Raw genomic sequence first — 19,849 nt, 5'->3', positions numbered from 1 at the left:
ACCTCAGGGAACAGCCAGGCATCCTTGCTAGCTGTGCCTCCTGCTGAGGGTGGCAGGCAGGAGGGGCTCTGCAGGCAGTCTGAGGTGCTAATAAACGGAAATGGATTTGGGAAGGATTAGATTAACGGGGAATAGTCTGTGTGCTTGCTACCTCGGCATAGAAATACCAATTCTGGCTCCCCACTGCCCAAAGACCGCTGAGGAGCTGCTCTGCCCAGGAACAAAAACAGCCAAGAGGGGGCCAGAAGTTGCTCCTGTGACCACCCGTGTGTCCACCAGCAGGCTGACCAGGTCAGAGGAAAGCAGTTGGGATTTTGCAGCAGTGGGGAGCCTTGGTGCAGGCCTGGATATGCGAGGAAGGTGAGCTGTCCCATGCTTTGCCTTGGGCAAGCGGTGAGTATCTCCCTCTTGCTTTTGTCTTCTCCTGAGAAAGATTCAAACCCTGATTATTGTAACAGGAAAAAAAAAAGTATAAAGAGGAAGGACAACCACCACTTTCTGTTTGTGTACTAGAACTAGAAGTTTTAGGTCTTCCCTCCAGCATACATTTCCCAGGACGAGAAACAGAGCTTCAGCTAGAAACCCACACCAAGAGCCTTTGGCTCAAATCAGAGTTAGGTAACTGCAGTTCTGAACATGGTGTGTTTTCTTTTATTCTCAGCCTTGCTAAAATACATTATATAGTTTTAAGTAACATTTCTTTTCAAATTACTTTTACAAGAAGAGACAAAAGCGTATTCTCAAATTCAGAAGATGGAGGTCTGAAGCTCTTCCTTAAACATGCCTTCAAAGTGGAGGTCTTTTGCCATGAGCTCTTCTTCCACATCTTCTAAGGCCCACTGATGATCTGTCAGTTCTAAAGCTTCCCATTCCGTCTGCATCAATAATAATCAGAGAAAGGAAAGCAACATAGTATTAAGGTAGTTAAGAACTACACAAAACAGCGCTTCCCTTAAAACTGAAACAAAACCCAAGTTCCATTAAAAACCTGGCAATCCTGTCAACTCTGACATCAGTGTTCTATGCTTAATTGCGTATTAGATGTTGGTCAATATATGTACATCATCGAAATTAGAAAAATTACATTATTTGCTTTTTGAAAACCCTCTAACTTTCTAGAATAGTGCATTTATTTGAAAACAGCTGTCTGTTCTGTTTGGGGGGTCAAGTGCTTTGTGGTTACTTAATTCTTTAGTTCAGAGACATTTGATAAAAAACAGTTATAGGCCAAAAATTTTGCAACTGATCACAGACATGATGCGCCTCATTAGGCAACCAACAACCTCCCTGCAGCTGCAGAGTTTATTAATTCATTAAGCCAGGTGTTTGTAGCACCCCAAGACCTAAGAACAGAATTTCATCATAAATATGTGAATTATCTCCCCCACTACTCGTTTTCCACCACCCATGAATACAAATCTCTTTCTCCCCCTCTTACTCCATGAAGTGTTGCTCCACTAAGTACTGTGAAATAAGCTGTGTACAGCCTGCAAAAATCACGTCATGCAACGTCCATCAAGAGATTTGTTTTTCTTGGCCAGAACGCTTCTCCTGCTTTGTTCCTGCTGGGGACCATGTTCCAGGTTTAGGTCCCTACGGGGCTGAACAGCAAAACTGCTCTGGATATCCAGTACCAGAAAGGAAGCGGAGGGACGGGAGCCAGGAGAGCGCGTGGTTCTGGTCGGCATTGCACCTCAGCGCTGACCGGCTGTGACAGAACAGTCGCTGCTCCAGCAGAGCTGCAAACTGCAGCCACCCTCTTCCCTCCCTGCGCCGCTGGCTGGGTGACGTGGGGTTGTTTAACCAGGAAGGTTACTGAACACCAGACGCTGTGGGAGCAGACCATCCCCACTTCCCAGGCAGCTGGTTCCGTGTGGGTAAATCTCTGCTGCAGTACAGAAAAGCAGAAACCAGGACCTTTCCTTCACGCTTAAACTAGGGTAGAGGCAGTCTAATAAGCAAGTGCCTATGGAGCCTGCCTAGGAGAACTTCAATACACAGTCAGACCCTGACAGATTTTCAGTTGAGCTAACTCACTCACTTGATTTTCTTACTCAAGCTCCATCATGTGCCTGCTGGCCTTGTGCTCAGCTGCACTATTAACGTAGCTTTTTGGGAGCCAGGTTCTGCTTTGGAGCTAGATCTCAAGGGAAGCAAAAATCTTCCTCCGCAAAAGCAGAAGATGGCACATGAATTCAGCTTTTGTATGAGGGATGACTAATTAATCAGGTTTACTTCAGGGTATTAGGGCTCTGCCAGACCCAGGGCAACTTCCATACCCTTCATCACTTGTCAGCTCTAATCTTAGCTACAAGAATCCAGAGCAATTCCCTTACTCGACACAGGGAGAGGCCGAGTTACAGACAGCCTACAATCCTGTAAGTTCACAGCACGCAGGAGTGCAGGTGGGAATACTGTACCTTAAACGCTTTGTTGGTGTCTGCTGGCATGGCCATTGCCGCCCCCGTCATTTGTTCTTGCATCACCCTAGACTGATCTGCAGCTACAAAAGATAAATGCGAGGTTGGGTGTTGTGTCATTTAAACAGCATTTCTCGGAGCACAGTGCCACCAGGCTGGTTTCTAGCTGTAGACTAGAACGTTGCAAAAACACCGAGAATGCGATACTAACATGCCAGAAAGAGTTCTTGCAAGACATCTTGTTCCCACCCCCTACATCTTAGCTAAAATTTACATAAAATATGCAGACAAAATGAGGAAAATACTCCCAGAAACAGTATCTGTTCTGCCCCGCATCTAGCATTAAGAAATCATTGCAGCTTTCCTTAAAACTGATACTTGCTAGAAATAAAAGCAAGCCTGAGACCAAAATTTCTGCACACCACTTTGACGGTAAGGAAAGCATGGGTTAATTACCATTCAAGTTCATGAGCAGTTAGCCAATGCCTGGTGCAGAAGACTTGGGTGCTTGCTGCAAGTGATGCCCAACCTGGCCAGTGGACAGTAACCTCACAGAAGTAAGAGAGGTTCTCAAGAGCTTTTTGGCTGGAAGTTTAGAAATCCTTCCCCAGCCTCCCTCAGGAGTCATCCCACGGAAGAAGTCGTCAGCTTTCTCACAGAAATCACAGCGTCTTACCATTATCTTGGCCCAGGATGAGAGTATAAATGCTTCTGAGTCCAAACACATTCAAGAAGTACCAGGAAGCAGAGCTCACCCTGATAAATCAGAACAAGCATGGTTGATTTCAGTTCAAAGCTGGCTTGTGATCTCATTTCAGAAGCACCCACAGACCATTCAAGGGTTATTAACACATTCAAAATTTTCCAAGGGAATGTTCGACCTTGCTTGCTCAGGCCACAGGCTTACCAGGACGCATCTAAAGTGAGCAGTTCAATTCCCTGCTGCAACATTGGTTTAAAACGCAGTGTCAGAGGAAATGGGACCTTTGCTGCAGGAGAAAAAAAAACCAAACCCAGTTTCACAAAGTGACACTAGATAATTGCAAAGCAAATGGCAAAGCGAGTAGGTAGTTCTTTTATTAAACCTAATCTAGTCTGAATGCAATGCATACAATAACAAGTTAACAGGTACTTTTGAAAAAGCTGTAGTTCTGTATTTATTTTAATATGGTAAGACTTTTTGAAACTTAATCAGATGGCTGAACCATCACACGTATTGTTTCAGTGACTGTGAAGGAGAATGTCTGTCACTAAGGAGTTATCACATAAACAGTAAGAAAAAGAAACAGAACCGTGCGTTTAAGGAAGTATTTTCGATGCGTACACCCTGCATTACACAGTAATTATCCACAGAACCCTGGATAGGTTCAGAGGAAAATCTACAGTATTAACTTGAAGTTTAGGCAGTTTTAATAAATTTAAGTATTGGTTTTGCCACTACAGTTGTTCCCGAATACAAGAGCTATTTTCTTTGTGACCAGGCTGGTACTCTGAAAAACATTTTCCCTCCTTTGCTATGGGGCAAGCAAATCAATGCAGTTCACGGAGTGAATAGCGGCAGTGCCGCAAGCCAAATTCACACTGCTTCCAATGGACTGCTTTCAGGTAGAGCAGCAAATCTCTGATATGGCCCGACCCACGGGCCGTGTTATTCCAGACACTTACTTGTGACAAATCCTGAAAACGTCATGTTGATCCAACCACCGATGAGGATCATAGGCAGAACATTGGTTACATTCCCTTTCATCATATCTGTCAACATGGTAGGATCTGCAATTCAAAGATTTGATGTAAAGTAGCAGCATATCACAATAAAGGGAAACAAGAGATTACTTTACCAATGTCAACTATTTTAATTAAGAAATTGCATAAGAGATAACAGCCCTATCCCACTGTCTATCCCCCATCTATTATTTTCTACTGTTGTAGAATGCTTTGCAAAATGACAAGGGCAGCCAGCATGGCGGTGGCAGCAGCTGCTGATGAAAGGATCTTGTGTTCTCTGCTGTGCCTGACCCCAGCTGCTTTGTCTCTGACCCCATCCCTTGCTCCAGATCTCTGAACTGGCTGGACCCCTCTGTAAGCTGATTTAGGTAGAAAAGAGACAATGAATTATCCAGCTGATTTGCTGCTGAGGTCTTTGGCCACATTAATAAGTTACACCAGTTTAGAGAAGGTCCTGCAGGAGCTGGTGCAAAAAACTGACAAAAGGACATGTGTGAGAGCAGGACTTCCCATTTCTGGCAACACTGAGGTGGTCATGCTCTCGTGAGGTGCTGCAGGCAGATGGAGGCTGCAGTTAAGCAAAATGAAGTGACCTGACATGTTGCTACCAGAGAGAGGGATCTCACTCTCCCCTCCTCCCCAATACCCAGCTGCACAGTCCCACCCCCTCCCTCACGTTCACTGAGCTCTTTGCGAAGCTGATTCACCTTCCTACCTTGGCAGAAAGTTATCGTTTTTCTGCCCAGCTATATTTATGGTACTTTAACATACCTGTCATTGGTGAAGGAGGCACTACCTTTCTTTTAGTTTTCTTAAAAAATCCATCCTCCGGGTTATTAAAATAATACTTCCGGGACAGGAAAGACTGCAAACAAAAAAGAGTTGATGCCAAAACCATAAGAAATTAAAGGACAGAAGTGTTATTTCTTGCTCAGACATGCAGACATCTTACGAGCTCATTCATACCACAACCTTCTTTCTTGGAGAGGTATTTCACTGCCTGTACACTCTAAAGCTCTTCACTTTCAGGTTTCCCTGGATCCAGAGTACCAGCTCTCTTGTCTTTCTAAAACCCTTAAAATAATTCTAAGAATTCTCTGAAGAATCCACATTAATTAAAGAGCTTTTAGTGCTTTGTACAAAGTTCTTGCTGGCTCAGCACTGATACCAGTATATCTGGCATTTTCATTCCCCTCAGCTGACTTCCAGATTTTATGATATATGTATTTGTCAGCAACTGAGCCAATACAAGCAACTGATTTTTAGTTCAGCAAACATTATAGCTGACATTGTATGACTCCCTAGTTATCATGAGCTTTTATTAAATCCCCCTATGTTTCCTGGCAGATATTAAACACGATGGTTTGGATGCAGACTTCATTTGTAGTACGCAGTTAAAACACCAAGTAGTGAAAGATAATGTTAACGGGAGGGAAAAGACACATACGCTGGTCCTGTGTCCAGGTTTCCTAAGCACTGCACTTCTGGACACTACTCTGGGCTGGGGAAGCCCCATCCAGACTGTCTGACCCCACGGGATACTTGTGCAGAAGGTGCCCGACACCTGAGAGCAGCTCTAACCGCGGCGCGCTGCTAACACAGCTTCTGGCTTTGTGCTCGATTGCGAGCTATCCTCTTTGTGAAGCATAAAGCCGTTCACGCATCTCCCTACACCTCCAACCTGGCCTAGTGGGAGGTGACCTCACCAGGGGGCTGGAACTAGATGATCTTTAAGGCCCCTTCCAACTCAAACCATTCAATGATTCTACCTGTTTTGGAATGTATTTTCCATTTTCCCGCAGGACTCTGCTCCGAATCAGGACTTGGCTGGAAAAAGAGACATGCGGCATTAGCGGCACGGCGGGAGCGGGCCTGCCGCCGCCCCCGGGCTGGAGGAGCCCGGGCAGAGGCCGGTGTGAGGCAGCGGCAGGTCCGAGGCGGCCGGGGGTGCCGGGGCCGAGGCGAGCACTGTCCCGGCGGCGGCCCTGACCTGTCGGACACCTGCTCCTGCGTGAGCCTCTTGTCGCTCTGGAGGAGGATGGACACGTAGTGCCGGATCATGCCCACGAAGAAGGTGATGAAGACGATGGGCAGCACCACCCATAGCCGGATGTTGGAGTCCAGCAGCAGCTCGGGCTCGCTCATCGCGGCGGTGGCGGTACCGGCCCCGGCCCCGGCTCCGGCCGCCACCGGGCCCCCCCAGGCCCCGGCTCCACTTCCGTTTCCGGGCCCAGCCCTTCCTCCGCCGCCGGAAGGACGTCACGGCGCGCCGGCGGCGGGAAGCTCGAGCGGCGGCTGGGCGGCGGCGCGGCCCTGGAGGCGGAGGGTAGAGCAAGCTGAAGGTGACGAACCTTTTCCGAGCCCCGAACTGAGAGGAGAGGAGAGGGGAGGGGAGGGGAGGGGAGGGGAGGGGAGGGGAGGGGAGGGGGACCCTCCTCGGTCTGTCAGTCGGCACCGCGGCTCCTGATGAGCTGCCCGAGGCTCATCACATTTATTTCTTTTTAATTCTTTCACTTTGATATTTTCCTGCTGTATTCGGCACCTCCAATACTGTGTCCAATTTTGGGTCTCTCACGACAAGAGAGACACTGAGGTGCTAGAGCACATCCAGAGAAGGGCAACGGAGCTGGTGAGGGGTCTGGAGCAGGAGTCTGGTGAGGAGCGGCTGAGGGAGCTGGGGGTGTTCAGCCTGGAGAAGCGGAGGCTGAGGGGAGACCTTCTTGCTCTCTACAGCTCCCTGAAAGGAGGGTGGAGCTGGGGGGGGTCGGTCTCTTCTCCCAAGGAACAGGCGATGGGACAAGAGGAAACGGCCTCAAGTTGCACCAGGGGAGGCTTAGGCTGGATATTAGGAAGAATTTTCACACTGAAAGGGTTGTCAAGCATTGGAACAGGCTGCCCAGGGAAGTGGTTGAGTCGCCATCCCCGGAGGTATTTAAAAGATGGGTAGATATGGTTTAGTGATGTTTTTTGTTAGTGTTACGCTAATGGTTGGACTCAATGATCTTAAAGGTCCCTTCCAACCTAGGCAATTCAATGATTCTATGATACTTTATGGAACTCGTTTTAATAGCCTCTGCCAAATAGTTGAAATTGAGCATGAGGTGATCAAGTGTCTTCTTTAAATAATTTTAACTTTTAAAGGTGAGCCAAGATTTACTGATTTATTTTTAATCACTGCCACCCACTAAAAGAGGACGAGTCAGATGGAGCTTTGTCCTGACAGAACCTGCAGATGTATCGGGTTAGGAACGTGAATGGGGCTGGCTAACGTGGCTGGGCTCATGAACGCTAATTGCTAATCCTTTGTAGCTTTGTCTGGGCATGGGGAGAGGATCACAAGTTTAGACGAGTGGATGCCATCTGAGACCCCAGTTACTCATTTTGACTTGCCATTTAATGTGCCTGGCATCTGAATGAAAAGCCAAGCCTTGTTTTATGAGAATTTTAGAAAAAGTGATGTATTATGCTGTTTAAATATAACAAGCTCTAAAATCTCAACTGGTACAGCAGAAGAATGTGGTGTGATACTGGTTAACTAGCAATCTGCTGTTCTTTGAGCAGTTTCAATTTCTGGAGCATTCCCCTTCACTATTCACTAACACGTTCTAGATTTGTTTAAAAATCCCTGCATAAAGTAATGTCTCCTTTGCTCACTTGTCTTTTTCCTGCATTTTTATAGGCAGCAACAGAGGTTTTGTTACCATGGTTTCAAAAAGGAAATTGTCAAAAACTGATGCTTCCGGAGAGAGCTGCAAGGCGGACTTGCCGAGTAGGTGCTCAGGTATAGTCTTATGGGGAATGGAGACCTTTTGGTAGAGGCAGCGGCTCCCAGGCAGGGATAAGGCCAAAATTACGGTTTTGATAATGCTAATTGTTAATGACCCTGTTGATCTTTAAACACTTTTTAAATCACAATAAAACAAGAACACTAAAAACAGTGCCATATCTTTTCTCAGTCGGTCTGTTCTCGTACCTTTGATCAGTATTTACCATTTGAGCTTCACTGCCTTCAGAGTCTGCAGATTCATCACATTTGATCAAAACTGCTATCTAGAAATCAAACCAAAGTAATTTCTCTATGTAGCTGGAGGGAAGATAGTTATTTTTCACTTTAGCAGAGAGGTGGATAAGTAAGAGACAGGCCTGCTGGGAGAACCTATATTAAATTTGTGTTTTTCACACCAGAGGAAACTATGTGCGCTAGCGTTACTCATAGTCTGTTAGTGGATATGTCTCTCACAGGAGTAAGCCACTGAAGATGTATTTTAACTGTCACTAAAAAGGGAGAGTAAGAAACGTTCCTTCCTGGTGTGATGCTGCAGGGACGCTTTATAGGATCTGCAGATTGGCATCTGAGTCAGCTAATGACTGCTCTCAAATAGCAGTACAGTTTGTTGGTCTGGTCCCATAAACGTATTCCTGTTTTCCTCCAATTTCTTACTAGAAGGTTAATTTTGAATTAGTTGTTTATATCCTTGCTATTTTTATTGCAGCATATATTTAACGTAGCATGTCTTGTTTTCTCAGAAACAAAGAAGTCACGGATTTCTAAGGAAAAGGACTCTGCCCATGGTGGACTGGAGAATGAGGGAGTCTTTGAAGAGCTCCTTAGAACATCAGGAATTGTATTGAAAGCTGGCGAGGGACAGAATGAAATAGGTATGCTCTCTCTGCTCCAGTTGCTCTCTCTGTATCTGAGAACCTGCAAGGATGACTGGTGCAAAGTAAAGGTGCATTTTACTTGCAGAGCAAAAATTTTTGAGCCAGCTTGTTCCAAAGTTCAAGCAAACCTTCATATGGCCTCTTATTTGTCATATACCTCTTGAATTGCACAGTTTCTGCTGTATTCAGGGCATCACATAAACTCATTATACCAGCTCTTTGGGTGTATACAGGCTAAGCCAGAAGACTTCCAAAAATTGTTTGAGGTATATGGAATAAGATTAGACTGCATCTGTGACTACAGTGTCGAGTTACAGAGGCAGGAGCTCTGAAACATGAAAACGAACATGTTATGTTGCCTTTCAGCTCAGACAAGGCCTTCAGGAATGTGTGTATTAAGCCTTTTTAATGCTATTAGCTACTCTCAGACCAGACCAGAGAAGGCACGAGTGGTGATACCATTCAGGCTTTTGCTAACTGGACTTCTCAATAGAGCAAACGCAGAAGTATTGGTAGATGGGCTTGAGAGCTTGCATTTAGTGTTGCTGTTGACATGATGTATGGATAAAATGTGTCTGGTCCTTTATTTTCTTCTTAAACTTTCTCCTTAGCTGTAGACCAAATGACTTTCCAGAAGAAGCTCTGCCTGGCCCTGGAGAAGCACCCTACTTACCCAGGCGTAAGTAAGAGACTATGCTTTGGCAGGAGCCAGCTTTAAAACTGTTTGCTATGTAGCAAAAGATGCAAATGTTGCTGCTAGGCCCCTATAAAAGTATGGAACACAGTAGCTTATCTTGGATTTCTGTGGTCCGGGTTCTCCAAATCTCTCAGTGTTGCTGTTCCAGCCTTTTGGTACCATTGTCCTTCTGCCACGTCTGTCTCTTCTCACCTCTTACATCTGAATAGTCAGAAAAAAAGCGTGCCTCTGTTAAAGCTTTGGTGTGCATGCTCCAAGGTTGGTTTCACACAATTCCAAGCAAAAGTTCTGCACTTCCGCCGCCATGCCCTGACAAAGTAATTAATTGGCAATATTATTCAATAGACAAAGACTCCGAAAGGAGAAAAGTCACTTGCTTAACTTTCTAGTGGAAGCTGTGTTTGGTTTTGTGTTGCTGGGACCTGGCAGCATTAAAACTGCCACAATGTGGTGCTCCTCTCCTGTCAACAAGCCCAGCGTGAAAGTCCTGAGGCCAGTGATTTGACTGCAAATGCTTTTTTGGTGCAGCTCTTGTCACATTAATGTTGCTGTCTCAGCAGAACTGGAAGAAAAGTAAAGCTCTTTTAAATCAAAGCAAAATGTGAGACTGTTGCTTTAGAGTTATTTTGTAGAAGAGTCAGTGTTTCCGCTTGGAAATGGTTTAGACTAGAGTTCATTTGTTATCCAGTATTCCTGCCATCACAATTTCTGTCTGTCTGCTAGCTCTTCACTGTTCTTATCTGCTCACAAAGAGTGTCCTAAAAGACAGCAGTTGATCAGGGTGTCTTTTCAGGAAGTGGATAACTTCTCTCTGCTTTGCAGGTTGTGAAGCAATTTATCAGCGGCTTGGAATCTCACATCAAGGACAGAAACCAGTTCAAGAACTGTCTCTTGCCGTGCACTCCCATACGGACTGAGGGGTCGAGGTCAGAGAAAACGTATTTTATCTTACCCTTCAGTCAGAGATGGTCTCTAGTAAATTGTCACATAATGTTGAGCAGAGTGGAGGGAAAGACCATAGCTCCTGCTGAATCACAGTAAGACTCGTTTCTTAAGCAAAAGTGGCTAGTGTAATACATTGCTATTTAATAGCAATAAGTTTAAAGTGCTAAGTCACAGAATTTTCTAGCTGCCTATGGCGTGCCTTGGGCTCCATGGCATTTTATGTCAGGAACCAAGGCTGGTGAAGGTCAGCTGTCTTGACAGTTTTTCCAGGAGATAAAGCTTAACCACAGAGACTTTTGCATTTCCAGCTCACACTGGTCATGTAGAGAGTAAACTTATTTAGACCTAAAGCAGAATTTTAATTTTTGTGTGTGTCTGGGGTCACCATACGTTACCATAAGTCATTGTAAGAGTATTGTGGGTTTTTTTTTTTTTTTTCAAAAAACCAAACCAGTAATGGGAAGAGTTACAGCCTGTTCTCCTCGCACGTTTTTAATACAACTGTAGTGGAATCTTTCATCTTGCAGGACTCTGGTGCACTCATATTGTGAAAGCCTCATTAAACTGCTTCTTGGAATTAAGGTCTTACAGGTATGGACATCTTAGTTTGCTCTTTACAGTGGTGTTTGTTTATTTAGGGATCCTTCTGCTTATGTAAGTAGAAGATTAATAGAACTGGTTGTGAAGAAGATGAGGCTGCAGGCTGGAATAATGTCCAATTTCTTGTTTCTTTAGGGACATAAAGATGCTCAGGGCCTGGAGCACATGGCATACAGGAAAAGACAGAGGGAACTGGGTTTGTTCAGTGTTAAGAGGAGAAGACTAAGTGAGATCTTTTGATCTTCAAATATCTAGTTGCATGATGTAGAGAAAATGGAGCCAGACTCTTCTCAAAGGTGAATCGGGGTAGGATGAGAGATGATGGCTCAGGTCAACCAGCAGACACTCTGATAGAGTATAATCACTTCCACTGTGGAGAATGTCTTCCTTAAGTGCTAGAACAGGAAGGCTAGAGAGGTGGTGGAAACTCCATTATTGGAGGAATTTGAATCTTGGAGGCGTTCAAAAAAGGGCAAGACACTGAGCAACCTGATCTAACCTTGATAGTTAGCCCTGTTTTGAGCAGGGGGTTGGACCTCCAAAGTTCCCTTCTAACCTAATTTTTTAAACGTATAAATTACAGCCATGAACAAGGGTTTACATGGAGCCAATCCATATGAAAGGGCAGAGGCCCTTCCAAGACTTCCTTGGGTATAGCAGGGACCTTGATTTGTTTACCCCTTGAATCAGTCATCTCCCCTTTCTGCAGCTGCTAGCAGCAGATATGGAAAAGGGAAAGGACAGTGGGTCTTCTCTTTGCTTCCTCTGTGTTACCTTGAGGCAACAGAATAAGCCAAGGAAGGGGGAAAATGTACAAGGACCAGCCTCTAGGTTCAAGAAATGTCGGGACAGTAAGATGATGTATGGTTCTCTCTTCACTCTCTTGCATATTTTCCCTTCCCCTTTCCCAATGTGGCTCCAAAGACAACTGCTTTCAGTCCTATATTGCAGGTGAACCCCATGTTCTGGCCTTTCTGGCAACTGGTATGCGCCCTCCTTAAAAGAACCACAGAACAGAAGTACTTTTTTCTTGTTGCAAAGCACTGCTGGCAAGAACAAGTTCTGTTAAGTAGTATACAAGTTGCATCAAGATGCATATGGAGTGGAAGATGACAGATATCTCACTGAGGCATGGGAAACCTGACAGCAGCTGTGGATTTAAATCCTCTTATAATTAAAATGTTATAAAAGTTCTTGTCTTAAATACGTTTTTAGAATTGCATGGGGGAAGGCTTAGAGCTGCAAAGGGAATGGCAAAAGCACGTGGGCACTATTTTCAAACTTGTCTAAAGTTGATGCTTTAGATTCTGATGTGGTGAAAAGCAACTCCAGTGGGTCTGAGAAAGAGAGCTTAATTTGGCCTAGAGGAATTGTACATCTTGCCTGTATGCTCTGCTTCTGTTTTCTTATATGAATAGTTTATACCACTCTCGGCATTTGTTGTTTTCAGCTTGCAGGCTGTATCCCTCCTTTCTGGCATTAGGGAAGAGATTTTGTATGCAGGAAATATTTTTATTTGTCCTTTTGAGTCTTTTATTCTGTGTGCATATTTCATCTTCTGTGAAAGATCAGTTTTGGTGGCAATGCTACAGCACAAGCAGTAAATCATCATCCTAATACTGTCTTTATGCCTTTTTTCTAGCCTGCTGTCATAACGCTGTTGTTGGAAAAGATCCCTGAATTCTTTTTTGACATGTGAGTATTGACTGTCTTCTCTCTGCCTTGAAATGAAATTTTTATTTTGGACAATCACTAGCTGTTTGACTTTAACTGTAACTTCAAATTTACCTGAATGGATGTTTGCACTGGTTGTTTTTTCTTCATACATGTGTAAAATTATCTATGAGGTACCATGACTTTAAACGTGTGGGTGCATAAAGCAGAAGACAAATTTATAGAAGCTGAAATACAGACATACCCTATGATTCATTATGCTTTTTGTAGCTACTGGCACAAGCTTTGGAAGTATTTCAGCAGAAGGACTATGGAGTATTGCTTTATTTAAAAAAAGATAAAAGTGGCTGGCAGAATCTTAGGAGGCTGCTAGATGCAAGCAGACCTCCTAAAAATACAGATTGTATTCAAACAAGGAAAATAGAAAGTGTTCTGAATGTAGAACATCCTATCAGAGTGAGAGATCTTGAGGTGGAACATAGGCAAGACTTGAACACTTCAGCTCTTTTTCTGGTGCCCTGGATGCTTGCTACAGAGTTAGTGAATGGTCAAAGGATGGAAAGAAGCTGAGGCTGTTTCTGATGCAGTATTTGTTTCAGTGCTGAGCATCAAGCAGGATGTACAAATGCTGTACAGAGGTTAAGTCTGAGAAATTGTCTCAGACTGAAATCTTGTTAGAGGAGGGTTTAACACAATCACAAGGACTGAATTGTTTTCACCCAAGAATTCTAAAGGGTCTTGGGTGTAAAAGTGATAAGCTGATAATTGTGCTGTGAACTCTTTAGTAAGTTTTAGAAATGGATGGTGTTACCTTCGTCTGTCAAGCTGTGAGAAAAGTGAAGGTTTTTTTCTGTATTAATGACCAATTGAAAATGGAAATGAAAACCAGAAATAAGTGGTCCATTTTGCAGCAGGAGGAGGTTGTCAGGATGGTCTCATTGAGATCTAGGTTTGTCAGCCTGTCATGGTGGTGTATTGAAACAGGCTGGTAGTATCCCTGCTTTGTTGGCATAGCAAGTAAGAAGTAGGGTTCTTCCTAGATTGTGCTAAAATCTGTAGGGGTGTTAATGATATTTTCCTAATATGTTTTTGATAGTTGGTTAATTTGAATTGCAACTCATGGTCTTGCTGACCAGCAGCAAAGATTTTGAGTCTGTCTGTAGGTCTGACTAATGTGTGTTTCACTTTCTGCCGTTTCAGCGTGGGCACCTTTGGAACAAATTTCCCCCGGCTCATCGTCAATCAATTTAAATGGCTTGACAGACTTCTTGACAGCCAGGTGGGTACTGGTGGTGCAATCACATGTATGCTTTTTCCAGTCAACTTCTGGAACTTCTCTCAGGTGGGATGAGATCAATTATTATGCTAATGGGAATGGATGTTGGTTTTATATTCGCATGCTGAAGGAGTGGTTTAATTCTTTCTCTTTGATTATGATTGCCCTCAGTGACTTTTGAACACTGCCTTTTACTATTTTTCTTCTTCCCTTGCTCTCTCTCATTTTTCATAAATTTGTATCTGTACATATGTATCCACATGGGTGACCACATTTTAAAGCTGTTGCTGGCAAGAAGTTACAATCCCCTCTTGTTTAATTTTAACAAGAGATACTGGATACTTGCAATCATCTGAGGATGAATTCTCTGTTCCTGCTTTGGTGGTTTTTTTCCTTCTTTCCCTCAGCCACTCAGTAGTCAGTCTCTTTGTATTTCTTTGTACTGGAGGGCTGTTACTAGAGAGTCCCAGAATGAACTGAATCAAGAAGTCACACTAAACACTGAGAAGATTTGCTTTTGTGTTTCCCAGTTTTCTTTGCTCACCAAGATAGTTGTGTCCTACCTGTAAAAAAACATTGTTCCATAAAAGTCTCTAGTATGATTCGTGACTTAAACAGGACAATGAGTTAAGGAACAATTGGCATAAATCCAGACAAATGTCTTGCGGAGTGACCTTATATGCATAATATTGTTGCTGTGCTAATGAACCGCTTGCTTGCAGTAAGACTCCTGCGTTTTACAAGTGTTCCTCTTGTCTGCAGGATCTTGTCAAGAAGTTAATGCAGATGATTAGTGTCTCTCCGGTACCAATCCAGCATGATATAATCACCAGTTTACCTGAGATCCTGGAGGATTCCCAGCAAAGTGAGGTCGCCAGAGAGCTCAGGTACAGATGATTCTGTTGGGTTTTTTGTTGGGTTTTTCTTTTTCCCTTTTGCACTTAGCAGAAAAGGACATAATGCATTAATGCAGGTTGCACCAGGCCTGACTGAAGTAGAACAGTCTGTTCCTGTTAATGGTAACATTCAGGGATGGCGAGCACTGGCTTAGGATATTTCATTTGGGCTGCCATCCTCTTAAAGAGAGGTCTAAATGCTCCAAGAGTGCTTTTATCAAAAAAATTATTAAACTCTTGACTACCTGGATACAATACAGGTAGAATCCAGTTAAGTACTCATTACTTTTGCTGGATCAGTCTGTGATCAGTCCCTTGGATATTACTATAGACAGCTTTTGATTTGGCTTGGATTCTACCACAGTAAGGGTCAACATTGCTTTTATTAATTAGAAAAAAACCCACAACACAATAAATGTGTGCATGAAGCAGGACTTTCTGGCTATTTTATATATGATTCTCAAGTGTATTTACTGACCCAAAGAACAGGAGGACCTAATGCCGGTAGCTGTCCTCCCAGAGAGCACTACCTTAAGCTAGCCCGTATATCTGTCTTTTTTGATAGTGTATTCATTTTGCACAATAGTAGTCTTACCCTATATTTAATTATTCACATCAGTGTTTCTCATTCTTAGCATTACACAGATCATTTACATTTATGCTGGTGTTAATTGTCTTTTCAAACCCCTGGTCTTTATTTCAGCTTACACCTGCAAGTGCTGCATCCTGTTCCTTGTACCCGCTCAAAAGTAGTTGTAGCTTTGTGTTTCCATTCTCAGTTTACTGGCTCAGCTTCTAGATAAAAAAGCTCCATACAATTAATTTTTTTATGCTAATCAAACTCCTCAGACTTCTGTTTTCTCTACTTGTATTTTTTCCAAAGCTGAGAATCTAAACAGTATCAGCAAGACATATTTATTTCCATGTTCTGAATAGCCTCTAGTCATTTGTGATATGGAAAAGTGTTCATTGCTTTTTGTAATGAATTAGGGAGCATAAATAGAATTACCAGGGAGATGGAAAATGACATGTTTTTCAACTAACACGATTGAAGTAGAACTTCTTGCTACAGAAAGTTTAGAAGAAACTTAGATGGCAGCCAAGAATGATTAGATGAATTTCAGGAAAGGAAAGTCCACGAAGCTGTTAAACACAGCTGCAGTCCCTTGGGCAAGAAGATGCCAAACCACAGCTTGCTGGAAGCCAGACCAGTTTCTGTAGGAAGCATTTGTAAATACTTATCCAATTCTTGGTCGGTTCCTTATTGACCAGTGATGGAAAAAGGGCGCTGAATTAAATGGATTGTCTGGTTAGGCCCATTGTACCTTTCATCACGTTCGCAATTCTTAGAGCAAATAGCAAATACTGTGACTAGGGAGGAGGTCGCACATGAGACAGGTTCAGTCCCTGTTTTTTGTGTCAATTTCAATTACGCTTTGCTGATGGCCTGTCCATGGGACAGAAGTGTGGCTAGAAGGTATCAGGCCCAAGTGATGTGTATGGTTAAATCACATACCAGCAATCTCACTAATTTTTTCTATTCATAGCGGACCCAGGACCTCCCAATTATCAGGTTCTTGCCTGAGGCTTGTACCAGGTCTTTGTCAATGTTCCCCGTTTTTACAAGATTTGAAAAAGGTAGATTATTCATATCTGCTTCTAATCAGCAGCCTCGGAATCACAATTCAGCATGTTCAGAGGAGCGATTATTTAGGGAACAAGTTTTCCATAATGCCAGCTGTCAGTTTCAGAGATTTTTTTGCAGTGACCACAAAAACTACTGGAATCATACAATTTACTAAAGATCCATTCGTGGCTCTGTTAAGAGGATCTTTTGTTTTCTTTTCTTGTGTATCAGCTGCTTACTAAAACAGGGCAGACGGCTAACAGTTCCAATCCTGGATGCCCTTTCTCGTCTGGATCTTGATGCAGATCTTCTGGCTGAGGTAAGGGCTTTTACTGAGCAGTTGAGCAGAACCCATCCCCTGCTTGGCAACCTAAGAGCTAGAGCTGTTTGGTCATTCAAAGTATTTTGCTAAACCTGACTCCTATAGGCCTTCAAAACTCCCAAGCTTGCTGAAACTGGGAAGGAGTCAGAGAAGCTAAAACTGTTTTTGGAAACATGCATGAGGGGTTCAGTGAGGAGCAGAGAGAAGTTTTCTGGCTGTTACAGTATGCATGCAGAAATTTCAAACACAACTGTTTTAGCAAATGCAAAAGCACTTTGTCCTGCTGCAGTAAATGTTTACTGCCCATCTTAGACTTGCTTATTGTCATTATTTCTCTTTTGGAGAAAAGTGACCAGACTAGACTGCTATATTCTATGTGAAGGCAGACTGATGATTAGATAATTGCATGATTATAGTTTTTATCTGCAGAATGCTGATAAAGGATAAGAGATGGTGTGCCTTGGGTCTTCTGGACATGCTTTATTGTTGCACTTCTTGCAGTTAGGCTTCTTAAGTATAGAATAAAATTGGTTCATTTGAGTTCATGAAATACTGTTTTACATAGTCCCCAAGGGCTAGTGCTGCGTACCAGGTTACACCTCTCCCATGCTTTTCCCATTTGAAAGCCAGTTAAAAAATGATGAAGCCAAGCTCTTGGCAGTCCCAAGTGAAATGACAAGGGGCAATGGCCACGAATTACAGCCTAGGAGGCTGAGATTGGACATTTGGAAAAATGAGTTAGGGTCTGCAGCACTGACATAAATTATCAAAGAGGTGGCAGGGCTTGGGGGCTTTCTTCCATCCTTGGGTATCTTTAAGACCTGGTTAGCAATGCCAAGGCCAGTCTGATCTAGTGCTGACAATATCCCTGCTCTGAGCAGAAGGCTGGACTATAAGCCTCCAAAGATTCCTTCTCACTAACATAACTAAGTTTCTGTGAACCACAGCCTTACAGCTGATCCAGTATTGCTTTCTCCTCAGGTGCAGCAGTCTGCCATGACCATTGTTCCTTCTGTAAAACTGGAAGATTTACCTGTAGTAGTAAAATTCATCCTCCATAATGTCAAGGCAGCAGACGCAGCAGAGGTACAGTATTTTCTCTATACTAAAGACCAATAAGTTGTCCAATCTAGTGTGTGTTTTAACAGAGTGCACTTGCTTCACACACAGAGGTGTATGCTTTAATGCGTCCAAGTAAAATTTTTAATATTGCTAAGAATTAAAGTGCATGTAGAAACTATATCTGTCTTTTAACATGGATTTGGCTCTGCTTTCAGGCATGAGAGTTGAAACCTCCTCTTTTCTGCTGGCTACTGCAGATTTTTCTCATTTGTTCTTTGAATTATTTTTTCTTTTGGTGTAAATGGCTTAAATAACTGACAGCAGTCAAATTGTCTTGAGTTAAATTCTTAGACTGAAAAAACTCTGGTTAGGTGGCAACTTCAATCCTTTGAATTTTATCTAAGAATTTTGCATTGTACAGACCTTCTAAGGGTTTTAAATTCCAGAAATATCCAAAATGGGATATGGACATGGGACTGCAACTTGGTAATTCTCTTCTTGTTTGCTCCACCAAGTTCTGTTCTAAATCATGTTTTGGAAACATCCCTACGAGGATGGTTCTCCTGTTGGAGAACTGGTTTCATTCGAAGATGTAAGCTCCCTGAGTTTTTGAAGTTGCTTTACTTAAGGAAACATACTCAGAATATTTTTTTAAATGAACAAGATGTGTTTTGTTGCGCCAGCCTGGCTGAACTATTGAACATGCTTTTTTCATGCTTGAAGAAAGCCTCAGCTTAAGCCAGATGTGGATTGTGACCTGCCCAAATCTTTCAGGGAAACCACCGTGAAAACAGCATGTGTATAACATGCAACCCAGTCTGTGCTGATCCACTACAATTTGACAGAAGTTAAATTGGTAAATTCACATGCCTCAGAATTCCTGTGGCTGTTATATATCTTGCTCTCCTGTTAAACAGGATAAAACTAGTTCACAGCAACATAGAGCAGATATAGGTGGGAATTTCATGGAGTAACTCTTAAGAAATCCTCTTCTGCTTTCTGCATGCATGTGCATGACAGTGAAGAACAAAGTGTGGCCGGTTCACTTACTAAGTATGGAAAAAAAAAAAAGTTGGAGCATGGTCAAGTGCTTGCAAGTCTTTACAAATACATGAGGTTTTGATTTGTAATTTTAAGGTTATTGTGCGAGATTGTGTTTTCTTTTCCTCAACCTTTTCTTTCCTCATATGTTACAGTGCTGGGATTTGTATTTTACAGGTGATTTCTGATCTTCGTAAGAGCTTGGATCTGTCATCATGTGTTCTGCCTCTGCAGATCCTAGGCTCCCAGAAGAAGCTAAAAAGCCAAGTCCAGGCCAGGTACTTGAGCCAGTTTACATGATTCTCCAAGGGTAAGATGGGATAAGAGAACTTTGTCTCGTCTTTATGTGTTCTCTCTGGCACACATGGTTACATACATGAGCCTAATTTATCCCATGTAAAGGTGCTGACATCTTTATTCCATTCTGCTTAGTGCTAATATAACACATTTGTCAATCCTTGTGGAGCCAGCTTCCCTGCTGTGCGTGTGGTTCCTTTTGAGCCATCTGCATCCATGTCTGCACAGGTGTATGCAACTCCATTTATAATAATGCTGCTGCTAGTTCATCTGTTTTAAGTCCCCACCAGTATGTCTTTGGTTGATTCTGCAACCTCTGCTTCCACCCTTTTCTGAAAATCTCTTCTGACGTTCCCTGTCCTTGCCAGAGTGTTCCGTCTAGAGAATGGCTGCTTTAAGTAACTGCCATGATTGCTGGGCTGCTTTGTTCCTTTTACTACAGTATTTACAATGACTGAGTCTCCTCCTTTCTAATCATTTACAGTTCTTCCATGAGTCAAGTAACCACCAGCCAAAATTGTGTGAAGCTACTTTTTGATGTGATCAAGTTAGCTGTGAGATTTCAGAAAGATGTCTCTGAAGCTTGGATTAAGGTAAGGTGCTTC

General features: G+C 43.1%; 2 protein-coding genes across 6 annotated transcripts in view; one reads left to right on the top strand and one right to left on the bottom strand.

Moving 5' to 3' along the window:
* Positions 1–628: 628 nt before the first annotated feature.
* EMC3 (ER membrane protein complex subunit 3) lies at positions 629–6,386 on the bottom strand. 2 transcript variants are annotated; one of them, XM_063348311.1, is made up of 8 exons: positions 6,136–6,382; positions 5,915–5,972; positions 4,917–5,010; positions 4,086–4,190; positions 3,328–3,409; positions 3,097–3,176; positions 2,421–2,503; positions 629–875 (listed from the first exon to the last, which is right to left on the bottom strand). In XM_063348311.1, the coding sequence occupies exons 1-8, from the start codon at positions 6,288–6,290 to the stop codon at positions 747–749; spliced, it is 786 nt and encodes a 261-aa protein (XP_063204381.1). In that variant the 5' UTR covers positions 6,291–6,382; the 3' UTR covers positions 629–746. The 2 variants fall into 2 exon arrangements, with proteins under 2 accessions (XP_063204381.1, XP_063204380.1); XM_063348310.1 differs by lacking the exon at positions 629–875 and adding an exon at positions 896–1,888 and having other exon boundaries at positions 6,136–6,386.
* Positions 6,387–6,422: 36 nt separating this feature from the next.
* Positions 6,423–19,849, top strand: part of FANCD2 (FA complementation group D2) — a 52,393-nt gene continuing 38,966 nt past the window's right edge. For 3 of the 4 annotated variants that reach the window (XR_010072713.1, XM_063347554.1, XM_063347553.1), the window contains exons 1-13: positions 6,423–6,487; positions 7,825–7,926; positions 8,673–8,804; positions 9,419–9,486; positions 10,327–10,430; positions 10,977–11,040; positions 12,692–12,744; positions 13,924–14,002; positions 14,762–14,886; positions 16,754–16,841; positions 17,826–17,930; positions 19,125–19,225; positions 19,729–19,837. Coding sequence is in view for 3 of the 4 variants with exons in the window: in XM_063347554.1 (XP_063203624.1) it covers positions 7,848–7,926; positions 8,673–8,804; positions 9,419–9,486; positions 10,327–10,430; positions 10,977–11,040; positions 12,692–12,744; positions 13,924–14,002; positions 14,762–14,886; positions 16,754–16,841; positions 17,826–17,930; positions 19,125–19,225; positions 19,729–19,837 (1,107 nt within the window). In the remaining variant the exon portion in view is untranslated. The remainder of the gene's footprint in view (positions 6,488–7,824; positions 7,927–8,672; positions 8,805–9,418; positions 9,487–10,326; positions 10,431–10,976; positions 11,041–12,691; positions 12,745–13,923; positions 14,003–14,761; positions 14,887–16,753; positions 16,842–17,825; positions 17,931–19,124; positions 19,226–19,728; positions 19,838–19,849) is intronic. The other variant, XM_063347555.1, reaches the window with a different exon arrangement.

Source organism: Chroicocephalus ridibundus, chromosome 10 (genome assembly GCF_963924245.1).
Source record: "Chroicocephalus ridibundus chromosome 10, bChrRid1.1, whole genome shotgun sequence".
Classification (NCBI taxonomy): Eukaryota; Metazoa; Chordata; class Aves; order Charadriiformes; family Laridae; genus Chroicocephalus; species Chroicocephalus ridibundus.
The sequence above is the reverse complement of the archived record's forward strand: the minus strand, read 5'-3'. Positions and strand labels throughout refer to the sequence as shown.

Bases quoted from the DNA above. Each gene is read 5' to 3' on its own strand.
- EMC3 (XM_063348310.1), bottom strand. From the start codon at position 6,290: ATGAGCGAGCCCGAGCTGCTGCTGGACTCCAACATCCGGCTATGGGTG. The intron at 5,011-5,914 runs GTAGAATCATTG...TTTTGTTTGCAG, and splicing joins GAAAATACATTCCAAAACAG to TCTTTCCTGTCCCGGAAGTA. The intron at 4,191-4,916 runs GTATGTTAAAGT...TTTGAATTGCAG, and splicing joins GCCTCCTTCACCAATGACAG to ATCCTACCATGTTGACAGAT.